This window comes from Catharus ustulatus, chromosome 3 (assembly GCF_009819885.2).
Source record: "Catharus ustulatus isolate bCatUst1 chromosome 3, bCatUst1.pri.v2, whole genome shotgun sequence".
Lineage (NCBI taxonomy): Eukaryota > Metazoa > Chordata > Aves > Passeriformes > Turdidae > Catharus > Catharus ustulatus.
The window spans coordinates 102120460-102144315 of NC_046223.1; the positions used below are offsets into that span (position 1 = coordinate 102120460).

Consider the following 23856-nt stretch of genomic DNA (forward strand, 5'->3'; position numbering starts at 1 on the left):
TATTTTCCTCCCACTCAGAACTGCTATTTCTGTACTGAAATGGAACAAACTTTTCTCAAACATATAAGACTGAATTTTTGGTGGTGTTTTTGCCTTCTGAATATTTTATTTTCATCCCACATATGTTGGCATTTGAAAATAAATTAATTTTTGTCAAGTTTACTCTGTTTATTTATTAATTGCAGCCCTAAATAGGTGAGAACAAAAAGTTTATGCAAGGTAATAGAGGGACAAAAATCCATAATGAAAAAAGTTTACATGTACATCCACTTGAAATACCTGTTCAATGATGAAGAGATATCACAAGGTATTGTCCTTGTCTCATTTGGCCATTTTCTGTTGTCTACTGCTGTGATTGCTTCCTCTGAAAAAAAATTGTTCATCTTCTATAAATTTTACATAACACAGCCATAAATAAGTGTGTATATATATAAAAAAACCAAGCCCACCACTTCAAAGGCCAGGCTGCTGTAGGTCTGTGTTGCCTTTTCTTTCTCTTTCAAGATACTTAGCTGGAAAAAGGCGCTTGTTTTTCCAGTGCTTGGTCTTGCTTGTGGTTTCTGCAGCCATTGATTGCTGTGTCTCAAAGGCTATTTACTATGTCCTGACATTTCTCAAGCTGAAGTAGTCACCAGGGCTCCTCTTTCTGCATTCTTAACAATACATTTCATCTTGCTGTACTTATCATTAGTTGACTGATGGCACTGCTCCCTGTACTCAGACTGGTGCACATGGAGGACCTGGAGGCTGGACTCAGAGGGGTGATGCACCTTATTCCTGATAGGAATATCTTCTCTGCATTTATTAAGAAGCATGTACCAGGGACTGCTGTGATATTTGGGTGTACTGTCAGAAGGCATTTGAACACAGGTAGAACCAGCACAGCAGTGAATCACAGGATGAATCAACAGCCATCACTGCACTAACTTCAGCAGCATTTGCAATGGGTGAAAGCCTGCTCCTGCCAGGATGCAGCCAGTCCCTGTACTAAGATTATACCAGCTGCTGGGAGCACGAGGACTCTTAGACTTTTACAGCTCAGGAAAGAATGCTCAGATGGTTTGTCCTCAAACATGGAAGCACATGGGTTGTGTTTCTTTCCCAGCCCTCATCCTGTTGGGCCATCATCCAGAGGGAAGACTATGTGATTGCATTTAGGCTGACAATATAGTCTATAACAGGGCTACAGAACAGCTGATCGAGTCTTTAAACTTTGACAGCATAGTGGGAAAAAGAAGCATTTACCCTTGGCAAATTCAGACAAAAAAGTATCTTTAAAATAGGCCAAGTATCTAGAAGACAGAAGCAGGAAAGCTTTCAAAGAGAGAGAGGTCTTCCAAAACTGCTTGCCACTTGGGGAAGATAGATAACATCACAGCTGATACTTATCTCTAGTCTTGGCCAAAGTCTCTCTCTCTCTGTTCACAGCATAAAGCTCTAGCTATTTCCCTGTTTTGGTGCTCTGGAGTGCCTTGCAGGTGCTTGTCTTGGAGTCAAGGGTTGGTATGCTTGTGTAGCAGAATTTTTGTCTCTGTTACAAAACAAAGGATATAAAGGATAAACATGTAAGACGGTTCTCTGTTATTGCTTTCAGATTTGAAGTACTGCATGTCAAGATAAAGGAATTTTTTCTTTCTGTGATTTATTCTTAAGATGATAAATTAGGGTTAATAAAAATTTCAGTTCGAATAGTGAAGACTTCATTGCAAGTAGATAATTGTTTCTGAAAAGATGTCTATAGAAGTGGAAATGATTTGATTTCAAAGTATTAACACAAACATTCAACCATTCTAATGTACCTCTGTCTCAGATCTAGGTAACTTGTGAAGTTGAATATAGCTTGTGCTTGAGGATTTGGTCAGTACAGCTGTCAGTTTTTCTCATAAAGAAAAAAAATAATTCCCACAGTCATGCATATGCCTGAAACAGATCTCTGTGATTAGGTGTGCATAGATATTTTCCAGTAAAAGTCACTCATCAACTAAATAGGATTAGGGTGATATTAAAAAGCTAGATTGTAGATCTGCTGTAGAGAATTGGGCACACTGGAGCAGCAGTGCAAGAGTGGTTCCAAGTTGAGCCTGTTATTAAACAATAGATTTGAGGCAGGATTATAACTGCTTTACACAAAAAGACCATGTAGTAAATTTGAAAGAAGCTTAAAACCACTCTGAGGAACCTACCATTCTTTTTCTTTTCTGACATTTTCTTGTGTGCTGTAAGTATACCATGGAAATTTCTCGGAAAGTAGTTTCCTTTTTTTATAAAACACGAAGTTTAAAATAATACTGCTCTTATGACTGCAGTGTTGAGATGGAAGGATACAGGCTCTTTAGGAAGGACAGGAAATAGTGAAGTGGAGGGATCACCCTGTGTGTCAGTAACCAGCTGGAGGCTGTGAAGCTACACTTGGGGGTGAATAAGGAGATAACCAAAAGCTTTTGGGTCAGAATTAAAGGGAGGACAGGGACAGGGTAACTTTATGATGGAGTTTGCTACAGGGAGGGAGTTCAACCAGGAGGCTGTACAGGAGAATTGGAGGGACTTTATTTATAAAGGCATATAGTGATTGGACAAGTGGGAATGGCTTCAAATTGAAAAAGAGTTGGTTTAGATACTAGGATGGAATTCTTTACTGTGATGGTGGTGAGGTACTGGACAGGTTACCTAGAGAGGTTGTGAATACCCCATCCCTGGAATTGTTCAAGGCCGGTTTGGATAGAGTTCTGAGCAGTCTGGTCTAGTAGAAAGTGTCCCTGCCTATGGCAAAAGGTTGAAACTAGATGATCTTTAAGGTCTGTCCCAACCTAAGCCACGTATGATATGTGATTTGTCTTCTTACCAGATGAGCATTCTTGTTGCTTTAAGAAGTATGCACCAAAATATTTAAAAACCTAGCATATAACAGTTATATGTGGCTACAATAATCTCCCTTTCAGGAATAGGGAAGGCTCTAACCTTGTTGTGTCATTCTTCCATCTTCTTCAGAGAACACCCCAGATCCAGGCTACTTGTTTTAGGGGAGTTACCTTCTTGAAATTGTTCCAGTTTGTCTAAATGGAAAATATTTCTAGAAAATGCCATTCAGATAAAAGCTTTCTACTAGAGTGAATTTCCTGTTTGGACAAAAGGAAGGGGAGCTATTATTCTAAGAGTATTAGTCTTCACCTGAGACATAGCCCCTCAGATTTTTTTGTAGTGAAAGAAATTCACTCACACATGCTGTCTCCCCCTGCCCCAGTGAATATTGCACACTGCATCATTGTACTGTTCTAATCTGAAGCTAAAATAGGACATTACATCACGTCACCCGAAAGATTTATGGGCAGTTTGTCTACAAGTGTAAATTCTACCTATTCACCCGACTGACTGCAGAACTGGCTTAAGGGAGTTACCACAGAGCAGTAGAATAACCTTAGTATTGCACTGTCTTCTGGAAGGAAATACCACCTTAGAATTAATTTTAAAGCAATTTAAAGAAAGATTACCACTATGCAGAACATAAAAATACTGCAAAATACTACCAAATGTAGTTGATGCTGTAGTAATTCTGGTCATCTGTTTTTGGTCATGAATTTTGAGCTTTGGCTTAGTATCCTGTTAGCATAAAAGCAACCCAACCCAGACCAGATTTTTAGCAAAGACATAAAATAAAGTGCTTCTCACTCAATATCCTTTCATATTCTTCATCCAGAAGAATCTTCTTATCCCAGAATATAAAGCCCAAAGGGATCTTTGTGTGTGCCTACCCTGATGTCACTTGTAACATGGATCACAAAATACTAACCAGCTTTTCCTGAGTCTTCATGTGGTTGACTGCAAGTTTATGTAATTACATATGTGTGTGTATTTATGTATATGTGTTTTTAGATGTTCGTCTAATCCTGGTTTGCAGATGATATAGAATTTGAGAATGGCAGTTTAGTCTACATGTTAATAATTATCCTATTTGAAAACATTTTCAGCTTGAGCTTTAAAAAGTCTTTGTTGAAAAAGCATGTCAGCCCTTCCTTGTGCTTCTGAAGTGCAGTATAAACTCCCAGTGGTTGTCTGCCCAAAGTGCAGAGTTATCTCCAAGGTTAATATTTGTGCACAATAAAAGCTGCCTTTGCCTACCTTTAGTATTATTGCTGCTAAATACATTGTAAAAAACTGATTCCCTTTCTTTTTTAGAACTTAGTAAATGCTAGATTTCTTATTCTTATTTTCCCCCATTTCAATTTTATTAGTGCATGGGTTTTGGTTTTTAAAAAATTATTTTCCAATACCAGCATGTGATGATTCCACATGTAGTGCGCACTTCATTTGGTGATGGCTGTGGCCTAGCCAGCACTAAAATACATTTGAAGTTTTAAGAAATAAATCAAGTGATCTACTGATGATATACTTGGCTTTTGTCATGTGTTTATGGCCTTTCCAAATCCATAGACTGACTAAAAAATTTCCCATATAATAAGGCACTTGCATCTGCAGCATTAGTGTAGTCAGAAGTCTACATTTTAATAAATTCCACCTATCAGCTGTTAAGAAAATAATGCAGGATGATCTTTTTGTCTGCCTAACTCAAATAAAAGGGGACATCTTGATAAACTACTCCTTGTTTGTTGCAATAATATGTTCTTAAAAATAAATGAGTTACAACTTTCCCAAACCATCCCCAAATGTTTTTAATTATGTGGATTTTGTATTGTAAAATGACCTTAGGCACAAGTGAACACATTTTTTTTGGCCAAGTAGATGGTGGATAAGTGTTGCCCCCTCTGTAAACAATGAAAGTCAAGATTCCTTTTTTGGAATTATGATGGGGTTTATTTGGGGTTTGATGTCAGGAGGAATAAAGCACAGAAATAAGCATGATTATTCCTGGAATTCTTCTAAAAGAAAGGGAAAAGCCAAAAATTTTGCTGTGGCCTGTACAGGTTTGTTTGAGCTAAATGCAGCAACACAAGATTATATGTTATGGTTTTGAAATTAGGTAAAAAATAAGCATTTTGATTCCTATATTGGGTATGTTGATCTTTGTAACATTAAACAAAAAAGATATGCAGCTCTAAAGCCGTGGCACTTCAGTGGTCACTGCTCATACCTTCCTGTGTGGCACAGTCCTTTATGTATAGAAGTACAACTCCTCTTGCCGAGCTTTAAATACTACCCTGTGCTTGGCAGCTTCAGAAAGGAAGTCATTCCTTTATTAGTCATCTGTCTCTGAGGCAACAGAAAAAAAGTGTTCCCAATTTATATAGGCATCTTATAGTAAAACTGCTGCTGAATTGGGCCCTCAGTTGTGAGGGAATGGATCTGGGCCAAAACTTCTCAAAATGGATGTGCTTCTGCCCTTTGTTGTGGGGAGAGCAAATGCCTGTAGGATTCATGGATTACCAGGTGCCAGAAAAGGTGATGCACACATCAGAAAGGACAACAGCAGTGAAGAGAGGACAGAGCAGGGATCAGGAGTACACATGCACAGGGAGCAGTGCAGGAGTAATGCTCAGGGGAGATAACTGGTCTCTTCTGGCAGGCATCCTTTAGAGGAATAATAAAGGTGTTCCTCAGCATGCTAGTTTTATGCATGTCAGTGTATTCTTGTGACCTTACTCCAATCTCAGGCCTTAGGTATCTAATTTTAGCTAATTTTTCTCTCAGAAAAGTTATTACGTAATAACTTCATTTTGAATGTTGTTTGGGGTGACCTACACTCCCACGTTTTTTGTTCGTGTTATAGAGTACTCCATTACCTTAATGGAAGGACTGTGAAAATACTTTGTTCCAGCATTGGATCAAGTTGCATAGAAAATTTGCAAAAATTCGTCATCTTTTTGTAATTGTTTTACTATGAATTTTTTCATAGCTTATGATTGAATATCTAATCCTGATTTTTTTGTGTTGCTTGCATGCTGCTGTGTTTCTGGTACTGTAGCCACTCTTCTACAAGTTGTGTGTCTTGTGTCTGGTCTCAAGAGAAGCCACAGGTACCCTGTGCATCAAAATCTCCTGCAGCTGCTTTGGGTTCCTCTTTCTCCACCCAAGAAGTCTTAGGAGAGTCTTGAGTGGCTAGCATGTTTTATCCTCTGCCGATTTTCCAGGACTATTTTGTAGCCTTGAGGCATTTCTCAGAAGGTGAAGCGTGAGAAGTGCACTTGGCTGTGCTGATTTTGAAAAGGCAGGAGCCAATTCCCCATCAGGGGAAGGGAAAGGCCGTGGACACTGCCCATGACAGGGATGAACTGTGTCGTTTCTTGGAAAATGAGAGGAAAGGGAAGCAAATTGAATCGACTTTGGCAATAGTCCTAAACAGGTTGAGAAAGAGAATTAACCACATTAATAATTAATGATAGCAAAGCTCATTCAGCTTGAAAAGTACTTTCTATAAGTGCTAAGTGCTGTCATTAAAAATGCATGCATTTTCATTTCAATCCACACTTGGCATCTGCAAATGGAGAGGAAAGGGAAGAGCCAGCAGTGTCATTATGGTAGTGCTAATACCTCACTACAGCTGAAATCAAAGCTTGCCAAGGCACACAGCCTAGGGTCTGGGTCTTGCAGAGCTCAACCTGTTGTGTTTAGTGATACGGGCTCTCTTGAAGTGTTCTATCACCTGTCCTGCAGAGCTCCATGAAGGCTTGGAAACCTTCTGCAAGTCAAACATCTACAAAATGAACAGTCGTCCTCATTAAATCCCTACTGAGGAAGACAGAGACTATGTATAGTCTGTCACACATGGATTTTTTGCGCAATTAAAAATTTTATAAATATCAGTTATCTGATCTGTTTTTCTCTTCAAAAAAAATTGACCTGCTTTCTCTAATGCGTGGGAGACACAGAGAAAGGGAGCTCTAACAGAAATGATTTGTTGTGCTATCAAGGTGGTGGCAACTTGCCGCCAGAAATGCTGTGGACCAGAGCAGCAGAGATTGTGTGGGCCGGAAGTACAGTCTTCGCTGCAATCAAGCTGAGAAATCTAGGATAATTTGGTAATAGAGGTGTCTGAAAGGAGCTGAATAGATGAACCGAGAGGCAGAAGAGAAAGAGAAGAGGTTTGAAGTCTGAACTTCAGCAGCTATAAGTCACATGCCTGAGGCTTAGAGGCTGTGGAAGGTGCTTGTTGATGGGCTATTTGATTGCACAGGGTGAAGGAAGAAGCAGTTTGGGAGAAGCAGTTTGTGCTCTGACCTGAAGTTAGGCACACCAGTCTTGGCACAGTCAATGCAGCCCTTTGCCTTCCCAGGCTGGTGGTGAGTCAGCAGCTGCGTACCTTTTGCAAATGTCTGGAAATGGCAACTGAAATCCTTGTTTTGCCAGTTTGCTGCAGTGTGTAATCCTTCATGCCTCCCACACAGCTCTATGTTGAGCTGGTTTCATATCTTCATTTCACTCTGCTGTTGGTCTAGCCTCACTCTTTATTCATACATCTGCAAACAGAGAGTTATGGACCTTGTTCTGTAATTGTCTCCGGTTTGCTTATGCCGGCTGAGCACACAGGCAGAGTGAGAACATCACAGGGTGCCCCATCCACTGGGAAGCAGACCCTTGTCTGCTCTTTCTGTGTAGTGTTGGGCTGGCAGAAGCTGCATGGTAACAGCAGAGAGCAGGGTCTCTTCATCTCTCCCTTGTCTTCCCAATAGACATCTATGCTTTAGCTCTCAGTTTGACGTAGGAAGACTGGAGGTGGAGGGGAGCTGTTGTTGCTCATCAAGAATAACTAGGTTTAATCTTAATTTGCCCTTGGTCAAAAATACCCACTTTTCTTTTCTACTTTGTTGACAGCCATGCTGTGCAGTGGTGTGTTAGGGGCTACATTTGCAGTTACAAGTTGGGTAAAATTCTGTGGTTGCTAGGGGAGAAAGGTATTAATATTACCAATATTTATTATTTGATCCCCATGGAAACTGTTGTTCTTCAGGGAGTCCTAATTCTCACATTTTTCCTTTCCATGGAAAAGTTGCTTCTTTAACCATGAAGTTCAGATAGTTATTTTCCAAGAATAAATGGCAAGATACACAACTTTCTTTGTGTTCTAGTATGCTTGACAGATGTCTGTCTATGGAGAATTACTATTCCCCATATACTAAGCTATGTTGTGGCTTCCAGTCACACATAGATCTTTAGAGTATGGTTAATCTAATTGTATCGTGGAGGTATTTTATTATTTTTTCCGCCTCTGCATCCTCATTGATTTCTTCTTTCCCCCCTTGTTATTTTTTAACTTGCTGCACATTTTAAATTGATGAAGAGCTATACGGTTAATTTTGGTTTAAGTAATCTTAGAGGTTTTTTTCAATCTAAATGATTCTATGATTTGATGGGGAAATGAACTTGCTGTTTTCTAAAGGTATAACTGTGGCAAAAGCTATGAATATGGCTCATGGCTGTAAAAGGGACACAGTAGTACTTGTTTTTTGAGAGTCTGAGTTCTTGAAATTTTCAGACTAACGTAAAAATACTGAGTGATTTGTCCTTAGCAGAATAGTTAACTCGGTGTTTGCCTCTCTTGCAGTGCCTAAAACAGTATGTGGAACTTCTGATCAAAGAAGGTCTAGAAACAGCAATCAGCTGCCCTGATGCTGCCTGCCCAAAGCGAGGTCATCTGCAAGAAAATGAGGTATACTCTTCCTGCAAAGAGGGTGTTTTCTTTTTATTACAGGATGTTTAAATGTGTCTTGCTTTTTATGTTACAGCATCCATTGTTGGCAGCATATGTTTTTATTAATTCTTTAAAGGTCAAATACTCTATTTAAAATTACTAGATTACTGTTTTTAATTGGAATTTTTTCTTCTTTTCCTTTTTTCAACAGATTGAGTGCATGGTTGCATCAGAAATCATGCAAAGGTATAAGAAGCTACAGTTTGAAAGAGGTAACATATGTAACACTACCCATTGAAGGCTGTGAGAATGGATTTGTTCGAGGGCAATCCTATAAATCAGAATCTCTGCATGTGTTCTTGCAGTAACATTGTGCTTTAACTGCTTGGTCATCAGGAAGAAAAACCCCAAAACCTAAAAAGTAATTGCTTGTGTTCTTGCCTGCATGATTTCCAGAACTGCAGCATTCTGGGAATAAACTAAGGAAAGAAAATTGCTATGTATTATATTCCTAAATAACTAAGGGAAGGAGTGACTTCTATTTTGAGCTTTGCTGTTTAAGTTGACTACTGGTATTGTAGGAGCTGGAGAGGAATACTGACCTCTTTTACGGAGCCAAGATTATCTCCTGGGTTAGCATTTGGTACAGAATTAATGAGCCATTCTCTGTGTAATGATACGAACACATTAAGAACATAAGCTGACTGTGTGCCTATGGGGATGTGGAATGGTGTGGCCATAGAGGACTTACAGTAAAGTTTTGCTGAGGGCAGGATGCTACAATCATTGGTAGGTTTTTATTGTCTTTACTGGGCTTTGAAACATGAAATGACTTATCTGTAAGGAGCCTCCAAGGAAGGGATGAAACTGAATCTTATGCTGTTGTTAATCACATGGTTAGATTAGGGTAGAGATCAACTTGAAATAGGTTCCTACTGGGCCAAGGCATTGTAAAAAGTCTTTCTTGTGGGTTTTACTGCATAGTATACGCTGTATTTAACTTCAAGTACAACGGAAAAAATACGTCTCATTCTCAGAACAAGTTTAGTTCAGTGAATGAAAGTGGGTAATTAATTGAGACTCGTGAAACTCACTTTGGTTTGGTGCCTGTTTGCAAAGCAGGTCAGATTTATGTCAATGTGGGTTGCATAAATTAAAAAGCTTCTTTTGAAAATTTCTGTCTTCAAATGCCCTGCCAGTCAACCTCAGCTGAAATGCATTGTTATGGAAGGCTGATCTTGTATCCGCCTTTGAATTTGGTTCTTTTATGTCCCTTTGCAGAAGTGCTTTTGGATCCATGCCGGACTTGGTGTCCATCCTCTACTTGCCAGGCAGTTTGCCAGCTCCAGGAGTCAAGCCCACAGGACCCTCAACTGGTCCAGTGCAAAGTGTGTGACATTGAGTTCTGCTCTGCTTGCAAATCTAATTGGCATCCAGGTCAAGGCTGTCAAGAGAACATGCCAATCTCTTTTCTTCCAGGAGAAACAAGGTAAGATATTGCAAAAGATTAAGCATTTAGAAGCCAAATACTCAAAGAGGCATTTTCCTGATGTTTTGTTCTAAAGCTGTTTCCTTCACTTAGTCATTCCTATTCTTTTAATTCTGTATTCTAAAACTGAACAGCTCTTGGCAGCCTCACTCTTTGCCAGCATTCCCAGCAAAGCACAAAGGAGCTGCTTGAGCCTTTGGCCTTTTGCCCCAGTGGGAAAAATACGACATCCAGGCAGCTCATCAGCTTCACTTGAGAGATGATCTTGTTACTGCTGCTCTCCTGGACAATGTGAGAGTCACTAACATGATACCAGACAGTGATTTTTAGGATACCTTGTCAATCATCCCTTCTACTGCACATCTGGCCCATGATCTTAAGTTCTGTTTCAAGTGGTCTCTGGTGGCAAACTGCAGCCACTGAATAAGAAAGGCCATTGTGCATGTGTTCCACTTCATTTCTGGGCTTTTTCAAAGATTGTGTTGCATTCCAAGGCATCATTAAAGTCCTGCTCAGCCTTGGACTTACTACTCATACCTTGTCTTCTTTCAACCTTTGCTGTAACAGATGACTAGCTAGGATGCTGTCATGATGAGTTCCTGATCAAATACACTAACTTTTGCACATGCTTTTGTGTGTGCTTGACAAGAACTGAAGGTTGCTAAATTTCATGGCAAGGTAACAAACTTTATCTATTTTTGCTTAGTATTTTGGTTGCTATTAGTTTTTATTCTATGCTTAATTTTTTTACTCCACTGAGTAAAAGTAAAAATTGTTTTTTCATTATTCTGGAGAATAATGTACCTGTTAGCAGCATTTGGAGTTTCATATACATTTTATGTATGCAAAGCATTTTTTTTTTCCTAGTGCAGTCACCCCTAGTGTTAGTAATTAGTGTGTGTCCTTTTATCCTGCTATTGGGCAAATCAATCAAACAGTCAATCATCAGTCCATCAGTTGTTTTGTTGATTCCCCATCAGTCATTCTTTTTTCTCAGACTGGCAGTAGCTGCAGGAATTGTCATTTAAAGTACATTTTAGTTGTTAGTAAGCATAAAACCTGCATACAGTAGAAAGCTACACAAGGGAAATAAAAGTTGTTCCACTGTTTCAACATTCCTCTGTGTTGTGCCCACTGTATGAGAGGACACCCTTGTATAATTACATATAATGTAAAACCTGTGATTTTACACACTTGTAGAACAGTCATTGCTGACCCTAACTCATGAGCAGTGACTTTTTAGGAGTCTGTCAACAGAGACAAAGTTTAACTGAAAGAATGACATGCACCAAAACCTTATTGTTCTTGATTTGGAGGGAAGCTCCTAGACAGCATCCTCAAGGAGGGCACAGACAAGTAATCTATCCCTGGTGTCCCAGTCCAAAGGAATGTAGTCTGGGGTTATTGTGCAATCAAGGGTTTGTGTCTTCATCTGAGAAAGAAAGGAGAGAAAAGGAAAAAAATCTAGATGTACAAAATATTTAGGTGTGAACTACTTGCTCCTCATCTGGTACGTTACAGGAGAAAACTGTTTAATATCTATTTAGTATCACTAGATAACAAAAACAGCTGGTTTGTACATGGTAAAGAAAACAACCTTTTATGTAGACACTGTAGTCATTAAACATATTTTTCTAAAGAATTGTTTGAAAAGTAGTGTACAGGCATAATATCTGAATAATAAAATCACTTGAATACCTAAATCTCTAGTAATTTCTCTTTTTTAAAGCAAAAAAGCAGGCTTGCCTTTGTAGAATAGTTCTTAGACATTCTTCTCTAAACTGACATAATCATGCATTTTACTGATTTCTCACTGTCTCCCACAGTTCAGTTTTCAAAATGGAAGATGATGATGCACCAATCAAACGCTGTCCAAAGTGTAAAGTTTACATTGAACGAGATGAAGGCTGTGCCCAAATGATGTGTAAGAATTGCAAACATGCCTTTTGCTGGTACTGTCTGGAATCTCTTGATGTGAGTATATGCCATGCATTTTTGGCTGTCAGAAGCTTAGAAGTTCATTGCTTTACCATCCAGCTGTCTCTTTAATCAATTAAATAAATAGCTCACTAGCTTCTGACCACAACTAGAGCTGGTGCTGGGAATTTGATAGGATTTTGTGTCCTCTGTTTTGCTTGTCTGACCTGTGTGAATTAAGCATTTGGTCCTAGTCAGTAAATAATTATTCAAAAGTAAAATTTTATTACAGTAATCTGTGTACAATCTTTACATGGGACCTGACATGGGGAAGTGTGTTGATTTTTCTTTTCCAGTGCTGACTTTTCAATGTTGCCTTTCTTGAAGGCTTTACAGTACGAGACTAGCAATGCTCTTAGTCTGAGGATGTTTAACAAACTAGATGTGGTATGTCACTAGCAGTCTAATTTGTTTACCATTCATTGTATTCTGTGGGACAAGAAATAGATCTGACATAAGAGAAAGAATGCAATGTTCTCCCAACAGCAGGAATTTATTGGTCTATAAGCTACTGCTGTCATATGTTTATATTTATTTAAAATCAGCCTGTTATCATGCCCACAGATCAGAGTATATACAATACACAACATCTGTTTCCATGTCATCAGTTTTACTTTATAACATTGTTAACAATAGCAAAGGAAATTAGGTTCCTGAAAGCTACTCCAACTATTCAGATCCTGTGGTTGTCCCATTTGAATACTTTACTAACAATCCTGAAATCACAGGCTTCTCACATGCTCTCACAGATAAAAAAGCAGCGATTACTTAGAGCTAGGTCTGCTATCTTGTCTGGTTTGTGAGAGGCTGACAGGATTGATAGGACATAATATCTCAAAAATCTGTTTTGTCTTTCTGTACTTCAGCTAGATAAAGGAACCAACTTTAGGAAGTCTGCAGCACAAGTACTGATTTTCCTTTTCTCTTTCTATATGTAAACATCTCTTTTCTGCATGTGAAAATACAGACAGTGGTCAGCTTGTCTTAGATTCTCTTGCTAAACTTCATGCTAGCATTTAAATACACAGCTTGAGACCCTTTGGGAGAAGAATTTGTTATGTATCTATAACACACACCAAACAAACATGTTTGTGAGGACACCTAATTGTAAACAAAACATTTTGGAAAGGTTGGATGTGGCCAGATCCACTTGCTTTTATCTTCCTGTGTGATTCCTGAGTTTAAGTTGTCAGGATATATTGTTTTGTAACTTGAAGAACTTCTGTTTATTGCCTGCCTTCTCATTTAACATTTGTAGGACGATTTTCTCCTTATACATTACGACAAAGGACCTTGTCGAAACAAGCTGGGGCACTCCAGGGCATCTGTTATCTGGCACAGGACACAGGTAAAGCTCAGACCTTTGAAAGCTCCCTACAGGTCTAGTACTGTCGTAGTGCCTCATTTGAACACCTCGGGATAAAATTCTGTGCCAAATGGTAGCTGACTTTTGTAGCAGATAAAAAGAGGGCAGTAGCTTGGAATGGAACAATTAGCTGTCCTAGAGAAGACCCTCCTTGGCAAAATGCCACTGAGAACTAGAAAAGGTATGTTTGCAGAGCCAGTTCAGTGCCAGTCCAGATATGTTCTCACTGAACTTGGAGGATGAGCTAGGTTGCCACCGTCAGTATTATTTATAAGGTAGCTCTTCCTGCAAGGCATTTTTAGCCCTAGATCCAGAACTGGAAAGGAATTAACCTGAATACAGACATTATCTTGGTATGGACTCTATCTGACTCCTTCCTGTTGGGTGGACAGAAAGTAACCCTGAAGGTTTATCAGTAGTTTCAAACAGATTCAAATTGACAATTGCAGAGAGTGTGGGAATACCTCTTGCAGTCTAGATTCAGTGTTGCTAGACTCAGCAAGAATGCTGGTAATAAAAGAGCTCTCTGCAGCACTTGGATGCATGCAGTATAAATGTTAATGTGTGACTTGGTCCAATCTACTGCCTTTACAGTCACTTCAGAGATATGGGACATCTGCATATCTGAGTCATCTCTGCCTAAATTAACTCTGTGCCTGGAAAGAGCTACCTTAGCTTGAGATGAGGACTTTTTTTGAAGTACAGATTTCTTTCCATGTGAGCATAAACCCCAAGTCTATAAAATAATCATCAAGTCTGGATAAACAGCTAAATGGAAATAAAAGAAGGATCTCACCCCTCTCACCCACACACTGGATGTCTGAGCTGTGGACTGGCTTTTGCTTGGATAAGCCAATGGTATCTCAGGACCTGTGTGGGTACATTAAGTTTACTTGATAAACCTGTAGTATGAGGTGATTAATCTGATATTTGGAATCTGTTCTAAGCCACTGCAGTTCGTACAAATATGTTTCATATAAGAATGTTTGATGATCCGGTCATTGTTGAGAAAGAAGGTGATAATTCACTACTAGTCAGGATATAATTCTGCTAAATCCACTGAAGCCAAATCAACACTGCAATTGTTTCCTTATGCTAATTTTCAGTAAGTTGTTACGGTTCCTCTTAGGTTTGTCCAAAGCAAATTGAGGTGAGTCTTTGGTTTGTTGTTCGTGGGTTTAAAAAAATATTTGTTTTGGCCAGAGAAAGTGGCTTAATGCCTAGTAGGGCAGCAATTTCTTCAGAAGAAAAAGAACCAAGGAAAAAGTTAGTAATATTCAGTGGGCAGTTTTACTTAAAAATAAACAACATCCCCCCCACTACCCACAAAACCACACCAAAAAACAAAAACAGCAAAACCAAAAAATGGAAACTTGATGATTTCTTTGATGGCATATTGAGGCTGAAAGGAAGGTATAAATAGATGTTTTATATTAATTACCAGTAGTGAGTCTCATCCACTGAATTTCCAGCTTCTAGCTTGGCTCTGTCTGACCAGTGCACTCAGCCTCGGTTGCAAAGAGCAGCATGGCAGTAGTTGCAGCTCATGTTTTTTAAAGATGAGAATTTAACTTTATTTTCTGGGAAATAAATGCAAAGATTAGTAGAAGTTGCATCAGCTTGTCAGCACCACCAAAAAAAGAGAGAATGCGTTATGAAACGTGCCCACCTCTGAAACTGGAAAAGAAATTGCTGCTGTGGAGAAATGGAATGTCTGGGGCGAGGCAGCTGGGGCTGCGCGGATGGGGAGCGCCAGGAGCGCTGTCCCACAGCGCCATCTCCCGCGGCTGCTCCCGCCCGCCGCAGCCAGCATCATCCACACCAAACGATCCCGGCCAGCACAAGTGCTGCTGCACCGTCCATCTATACCGTGGATAATTTAATATTTGCCGGCTAATTGAAGTGGTGTATCTAGCCCTGACTAGAAGAATCCTTAATGAGTGCTGCACTCTAATTTCATTTTGCCTTCTACTGTGAGGTTTTGCTGTTGCATTAACATTCCACTCTTGCCATAATTATTCAGAATTATTCACAGACGCTCTCATGTGAATAAATCTAACTTACTCTCTCAAATAATTTGTGGGCATATCATAGCAGCATCATTTTTACAGTTGCCTATGGCAAATGGGAAACTTTCTCTGGAGATGAAGCTTGACTTGAATGTTTTTAAAATAATTTTCTAAATTTAAACTCTGTAGAATTTACTGCTTTGTCACAGTGACCAGGTAGGTAAGTCTGTGGTCCTCTGCTCATGCTGGGAAGGGGGTGATCAATAAATGTCAATGAAAAAGATGCACTTATAGTTAGATCTTGTCCCCTGAAGCAGCAGCATGAGCTCAGGTCTCACTGCAAAAGGCCATTACATATGCAAAGTCCTCCTACAGTCCATGATGTTAGTAATCTGTGATTGAAATTCCCAAGCTTGAGTGCATGCTGGTGGGACACTGTGGGATTCTTCCCAGATTATCTGAACACCACCAACACCTTGACTAATTCTTCTTGAAGCTTTCTGCAGAAAAGAAAGGGAATACCTTAAAGTGGAAGTCTTTCTTGTAGCCTTGATTTCAGTATTTAGGTTTGATCAAGAAAGAAGTCATGATTTGCTTCATTAGTTGAGATACCAGAAAATTGATAAAAGCAAATTGCCACTTGCATCAGTTTGTGTGATAAAACAGTTCTGTGACACAGTTCTGACTGAAACCATAAAACATGGACATTCACACTACTTTCACTCACATTTACTGGTCACAGGAGCTTACTGTAGTATACACCTGGGGAAGTCCTGGCTCTGATAAGGTCAGTGTCATTTGCTGAGGCCTTTTTGATGGACACAGATGATGCAGTGGTGTACCAGGCACAATCTAGGCAATGCTATCCCTGACACAATGCTGTCCCTTTCTCTTACAGGTGGTAGGCATTTTTGCAGGATTTGGTCTTCTACTTTTGGTGGCCTCCCCTTTCCTTCTACTTGCTACACCATTTGTTCTGTGCTGCAAGTGCAAATGTAACAAAGGAGATGATGACCCTCTACCTACCTAGACTGAGAGAAGATTGGACTCATCACAACATGTTTTGATTTTACTGTTGCTGTTATGTTTCCCTCTTGCACTTACATTGCTGTAGCCTTACTTGCCCCATTCTGCTTCTCGTTGACACAGTCTTGATTCCAGGAACTGTTGTTACTACTGTTGTACAAATCACTGATTACAGACAAGGAGGGTGGTAGAAGGCAAGTGTGGTGCTAAAGGGAGACCACAGACCTGGGTAGCTGTCTGAAATTAAGAGGTGATACTGCTGAAAATAATGCAAAAGGTTGATGCTGCCCTTCTGGCGGACTGAGAACTGTACTGAATGACATCAGCAAACCAACCTGAAAAAGCCTACAAACTTGTGCATATCTGTTTGCTTCCAAATTTGGTGTCCTATTCCTGCATATGTTTAAGTTACCTGTCATTTAAATGAGATAGTCAGCTTCATGTGACTGTATTACCCATGTGTTTTTATTAAAGCCATCACAATGTCCTTTTAGTACCTATTTTTTCCAAGTATAATGAAATTAGAAAGGTGCATATAGGCCATCCTATGCCTTTTTTGAAATTTGGGGAGGATTGGAGGGACAAAGTTGGTCCTGCTGCCTTCCACGTATTTTATAAAGTCCTGTAGGAGATTTGTTTGATTAAAAGCTACATTTTAAAATTAATTGATGAAGCTGTAAGATTGAGTGGTGACACAAACCTGCTGTTTAATCAAGTTTTGTTTTAAAATGCGTTGATGGTATTGATTACCCCTGGACCACTAGTGTTTTTCTGAATTGTTATTTTTTGCTATTGTTTAGGGTTCTGCTAACACTTATAGGGCTATGTAACTTCTAATCCAGGTATCTTGATCTTTTTATAGATACATAGATATATATATATATATATATAATCCTATTTAAACCAAATGTGTAAATAGCTGTGCTATTGAAATATTTTGGAAATTCAGGATTGCTTGCTTCTGTCTTTAGGACAATTATTAAAAAATACAGGACTAACTTTACTGTTTAGCAGACTCTTGGGTCTTTCCTTTTAAATACAAAAAACCATCATGGTTATCCCTGTAGTTAATAGGAAAATGCCTGGGATATTTGTGGAAGTTGTGCTTTGCATTTAAATTACTTATCCCATTTTCAGAGATAATATTATACGATATGTGGTGTATTGTGTTAATAACAATACTGTGACAAAATAAGTTATTCGAAAACTAATCACTTGATAGTTTTGCAAAATTCAGTGGTGTGTTTTCAGGGTAGTAAAGTGTGCTATTCAACATACTACATCATTGAGGTTTCTCTTTAGAAATATTTTTTTGATTACCATTTTTCTCTGATTTTAAAGCCAATGAGAATTTGACTAATAACTTCTTTCCATGAAATATGAAGCATCTGAAACAATGTGTATGACTGTAGTATGAAGGAAAACCTTCTTTTGAATGCTTGTGGACTGAAGTTTTTCTGCATTTTTTTCTTCATCGCTTGTTTCTGTCTTCAGCAATGTACTGAGGCGGATGAAGCCAGGATGTCTTTACACTGAAAATGTCTTAAGATCCTTAAACGCATCTGCTTCTGGCTGCTGTCACAGGCTGGAAATATGTTTTCATAGCTCAGCCATTATAAAATTGCTCTTTAGTGGCTTTTGGTTTACACTGTCTATCTATTTAATAAAAAATATTGTAGGCCACAGTTTTGAAAAGGGCCAATTTCTTTTTATAAATCTATTCTTCACCCTTATCTTCCAAGTTTAGTGCTATCCAAAGTCAAACTGTATCTAACCAGAGATTTTAGCTCCAGGAGCTGGAGATTATCTGCAATTCACTTAACTGGCTTGAATTTAATGAGTTGGGCCTCTGTAATGTGAATAAAAAGGATAGCTGGTTTCCAGCAAATTTGAACTCGTGATATTTTCAGATTGTTTATGGCAATGCACAGTTCCGATCTTTTGTTTTCTGAGTATCTTTAATATTGTAGCTTTGTTATTAAAAATTGCTTAGTTGTTCAGCAATATCCATAGGGAGGTCTGGGTAGGGGACTTGATCCCTGTTTGCCAGCTCCCAGAGGTGTGTGAAGCACTGCTGAGTTCAGTGGGCAGGGAAGTGCTTCTCTCCCTCTGGCTCTGGCATCAGCTCAGTCCATCTCCCAGAGGGATCCCGAGCCATGCACCTGATTTGTCCCGAGTCATAACTTCATTGTCCAGAATAAGTGGAAACCCTTCTGCAAAGGACAGATTCCTGAAGGTTGACTTGAACTGTAGCCTTTCTTCCTTGGCCCTGTAATTCTGTTTAACTGGAGAAAAAAACCCAGATGACAGGATGTAAAACTTCATGGGTTATTAATTTTTCTAACTGGGGCACTGAGGGGTTTTGCTGTATTGTGGCTGTGACTGAATGACCAGTTCTCCTACTGGGATTATATTAAAGAGGAGAGATTCACTGACCTATGAACAATATTGAGTGTCCTGGTATGAGGAGGTTTATTTTCCCTGTGCCTTTCTTAGAGAATTTATGTTGAAATGCAGCAAAACTTGACTTTTCCAAAAGTGCTGTGCAACCAGTTAGTAATCTATGTCAGAATTAATTCATTTCCAGATTTAAAGGAAGAAAGAATGAGAAATAAACTCTTTGCAAATACAGAAATTTTAAAATTATAATTGATACTCACAGGTAACATTATATATAATCAGAAAACTGTGTCAGCATATCTCTGATCTCAACATACTTGAATTGCTACTAGCGATTTTTATGACACAGCTCTTGTTTCACATCCCAGCTGCTGGAATAGACTATGCCTACATATATTTACCAAATACCTACCCAGTCTTTTCAGGTTTGCTAAGTATCATTCCATCTGTGTTCTCGGGGATTTTTTGTTTGTTTTTGTTGTTGTTAATATTATTGTTATTATTATTATTTTGAATACTGATTTGGTTCCAAAGTAGCGACTTTTGGTGGTGATGCATTAAGTTCAGGGTGCTTTTATGTTACAGCTTATGTTGATACTGTGACATTTAATACCCCAATAATGAATTGTAAGTACATAATTTTAAACTCTGACATTTAAACCCCCTGCCATGGGAAAGGGAATGTTGGTTTCTTCATCTTTTCAAATGAAAATTGTTACAACAGCTATGGTTTTTTGGGTTTGCACCAGAAAAATAAGTATCACAGCATGATTTCTGCTGCAGTTTTTATGGTTATGCTATTATTTAGGGGGTTTATATCACACAGAATCATAGAATATTATGATTTGAAAGGATCCACACGGATCAAGTCCAGCTCTTGAGTGAATGGTCTGTTTATGAATGCTGTTTAATGGAGTTTGTAACAATACATCATCTGCATGTTCTTCTGGGGTGTCATGTCTAGCAGGTGTGGAGTCCCAGCTCCAGAGGCTGTGCATCTCCCTAGGCTTGCCATTGTTGGGCTGAAGCCAGTCCTGAGAGAGATCAGGAGCACAACTCAATAGTGGTAGTGCTGGGTTTTCCCCTGTGACATTGGACAGTCACGTACCGCCTTTTATCTTGATTTAACCATCTTTTAAGTGAATGGACCAGTGTTTACCTCAGGAAGGCAGTGAGAGAAAATTCATTGGTTTTGAGGCTCTTCAAAAGTTTGTGATGAACAATTATATATAAAAGATTACTGTATTTTTTTGTTAACATTTCCGTTTTTACTCATGTCGGCATTCATCCTGAAGCCTCCTACTACTGACTTTAGCATGTCAAGAATTTAGGATGCTTTCCCCCACATACTAAGAAGCATGATTTTTCCTCATATACTCTGGTGCATAAATTAGGTAAAATCACAAATAACAGCAGACTGGATCAACTCTCAGTTTACAGATAAGCTCCTGACATGCAGAACACAATCAAAAGTATTGAATAACTCTCATTTATGGAGCTGACAGGATGAAATATCCATAGGTCAAAAAAATTATAAGTGCTTTTTAAAAAAAAATGTTATGGGCAGGAAGATTAGAATGAAGTTTTGTGCATTTCATCTGTAGGCCTTTTAACTGTATAGGAATAAATATTTTTAATGCAAGCCATTATCATTCCAGTGAGGTGCAGCATGCATAAACCCTTGTGCAGGTTTTCTTTTTTAAAACCAAAGTCTGTACATTTCATGTACATAATCTAAAAGCCTGAGGGAGACAAGTAAATTACAGTTGTTGATGACAGTGATACTAAGGACATCAAAAAAGCCTGCATCAGCCCTTAATTGCTAATGCACTTGTACTAAGTAAGGCATGCTGTTTGTGTTTAGAGCCCTGTGGTCTTCATTATTGCTTTGATTTGTGTATATCTTGTAAGAATTCTGGGAACAGGTATTAGGTACAGGTACATGGTACATAACTGAACCTTTCTTGATCATTTTATTATGATGTATTTCAAACTTGTATAGGGATAAGCATGAAGGAGTCATGCATATGTATAAATGATGTATTTGACCAGTGTAAAAATAGTTCTGTTGATGTATTTGAAATGTAAGTGCATTTTGTGCCACTAACACTGTGATGTATAAAGGAGCTGTTGAATGCCTTTTAATGTGGTGTTTTGTACTTTGAATCATATTGGAGAGTTTAATTTGTAATTTCAATAGATATTTTAAATGAATGTGTTTCCTGTGATTCTTCATAAAGACTTTTCCCTGTGCTTCTTTGCCTCTCAGTCCTTTGGAGAAAGCACAGCCTGCAGCCTGGAGACCTCCTACCACAATTCTGGACATAATTGTGGTTTCTGACTCACCATCTCTCAGCTTAGCTAGAAGAGGGAATCTGGATATCACTAGAAGTAATTTGAGGCACAGCTGGATCCTTGATCCTTGTAGTCCGTGGATGGATTCTCTAGGCAGGTGAACATGCTGCCCCAAGGATCACTCTGAAGCGTGTGTATCTTCTTGCACCATGGGTTAGGTCTGGTGCAGGTGGCCTGCAAGCAGCTTCTACTCCCCTCAGGTTGGTGTGGAAGAGAAACTTAAAAGCAAAGCCCAATCTCCTGAATAACTGAGCAGAGAGCTCTGCATTACCCTTACAGTGGTAATGAGTTCTCATGTTCTTGACTCCATCAACAAGCACTTTGCAATTGAGAATGTAGACTTTCCTTTAATTTCCACTGTTTATTTCTCACTTGTTAGAATGCAATTTGTCTATACCCATAAAAAAAAGCACAGGCACAATTTCTTGAAGAAAACGGCGTACATAAAGAATATGCATCTATGTGCTTTCTACCTGACAACTTTAGAAGATACTATATAATAGCTGCTGCTAACTCATTTCTTCTTTCATTTTCATGGAGTCTAATGATTTTTCTCCATAAGGGTAAGAGCAAGTTAGATATTTTGTTCAATAATTGGGCAGAAAATAGTCTCTAAAAGCCACGAGGGGTTTTAACCTCTTCTAGGAGTAGGTGTTGTTAACAAATGATCTTTCTGCTTGCTTTTGCTACTCCACATTGTATTGCTTCCAGTTAAGGATTTTAAGGATGTTTGGTATTTCAGTTCTCTCTTGGAGAGTTGGATTATTTCTCAGTCATGTGCAATAACCATGTAGTGAAGTGACCTTTAGCATCTGGGCAGTCCCTCTGTTTCTCTACCAGGTTCAGCTTCCCTTGCTACAGAAACATTTTTTAACCTGTGCCTTTCAGCTGTGTGACTGGGTTTCTGCACAACAAGTCTGTCATAGAGAATCAAGCACAGCAGAAATTAAATGGACTAACAGTCATCTGTCTAAAATGAGAAAATTTAAGTTGAATTTTTAAGTGGCAAACTTATGACACATGTATGTTCTAGTAAACAGTGTCCAGGATCATTGTGCTGCAAAAGCTGAATCACACCCATAGAAGTAAGTTCTGTTAGGAGGGACCGCAGCCCCAGAATAACTCCTGAAGTGTACCTGGGCACTGGATGGGAGAGCTCTGCTCAAAATCATGTCAGTGACTGTCCTGCAAGAACTGAAAGATTGAGAAAAAAGAATTGCACAGCACAAAACCCTTGTGCTAGTTCTAGCATTCTGCTAGTTAGTAATGGGATTGGTGTTGTGTACACACATGGTTATGGGAGATAGTGCTAGAAATTGCCTCTACCAACTTGTGAACACAGTGCATCTACAGCATCCACAAAGCACCTTTCTTCTTTTTTTTCTAATTGAAAATCAGCTAGGAAGTTCCTCATAAGAGATTTTGTGCTGTGGGTACTTGACCTGTCAGCGCTGCATGTGTACCATGAGTTACTTTATGCGGGATATGTTGAAACCAATAAAACTTTCATTGATTTTGAGAATGGCAGTTAAGGCTAGTTTGTACAAGGAGGCCTTTGCTACCCAGATTCTGTGCTCTGGGAACCAAGATTCAGCCTAGTAGTGTCTGACATCACTTAAATATGAGGTGTCTTGACATGTGTGTCTGGCCTCAACTGGTGGTAGTTGATGCAAAGACATCTGCTGAGCTTTTGGGACATTTCCCTTCCCATGGTATGCTGCTTTTACTGAGGTTGTTGTCTAGACAAATTAGCTTTTTTAGCCTCTTAAACTGCTTCTCACGTGTGGGATTTTTTTCCCATATGCTTTGATGACCAAAGTCTAATCTGTCCTTGTCCAGGCATATAATTTTTACGTGGCTACAACTGAGGACAAGAGTCTTAGAGTGCCTTATCACAAGACTGCTTTCAGGTACCAGGGCAGAACTTGTGATGCTAACAGGAGCAAGGTTACTCTGTGTTTCCAGATGGCTCTGTGTGTGATGACTGTAGTTTACCACATGTGCCATATATACAAAATGTTTAGATGCTGTAAATCATACAAACCAAGTAACACATGTAAGCAATGGAGGCGCACTTAAAAGACTATAGAGTCCTGTTCTTTTGTGGTGTGTGACAGAGAGAACAATGTCAAGTTGTGTGTGCTATCTGTGAAATTATTCCCGTGTTCCATGGGTTTTTTTGTTCGGGTTTTAAAACCAAAAATGAAGTTAATACTGTAAGCCAAATAAAGAGAGTAATTTACTCCTCTGGGAGTAAATGGTAGGTGTCTTAACTCAGTGCCATATTCTAAAATCTGGATCTATATGTGTGTCTAGCTGATGTGTACTTTATTTTTATACACAGCATCCCCTCAAATGTCGAATATTTCTTCTAGTCTGTGTACTCATATATGACTACGGGAAGAATAAATTCTATTGCATAATTTTGTAGGAAACGTGATAATTTAGCACATTCTGTAGGCCTGACCTTCTCATACCAGTCTAAATTAAAGATATGGGCTCCACCATTCCTGAGATCTCACTACTGTATGTTATCTTGTGAACAATTGCAAACAAGCACACATTTTATTTTTCCTCTTTGCTCCCTCATAATGATGTTTTGGTGGGTACAGAAATACTCGGGTTGCCACAAAATCCGGAGGTCTTACTGTGT

At 39.0% G+C, this 23856-nt stretch overlaps 1 protein-coding gene across 3 annotated transcripts in view; it reads left to right on the plus strand.

Annotated features, from left to right (window-relative positions):
* RNF144A (ring finger protein 144A) overlaps nucleotides 1-21062 on the plus strand; it is a 61765-nt gene extending 40703 nt beyond the window's left edge. For all 3 annotated transcript variants that reach the window (XM_033055588.1, XM_033055590.1, XM_033055589.1), the window contains exons 4-9: nucleotides 8495-8599; nucleotides 8793-8853; nucleotides 9863-10070; nucleotides 11897-12044; nucleotides 13306-13395; nucleotides 16321-21062. In XM_033055588.1, coding sequence (XP_032911479.1) covers nucleotides 8495-8599; nucleotides 8793-8853; nucleotides 9863-10070; nucleotides 11897-12044; nucleotides 13306-13395; nucleotides 16321-16452 — 744 coding nt within the window. In that variant the 3' untranslated portion in view covers nucleotides 16453-21062. The remainder of the gene's footprint in view (nucleotides 1-8494; nucleotides 8600-8792; nucleotides 8854-9862; nucleotides 10071-11896; nucleotides 12045-13305; nucleotides 13396-16320) is intronic.
* The last annotated feature ends 2794 nt before the right edge of the window (nucleotides 21063-23856 follow it).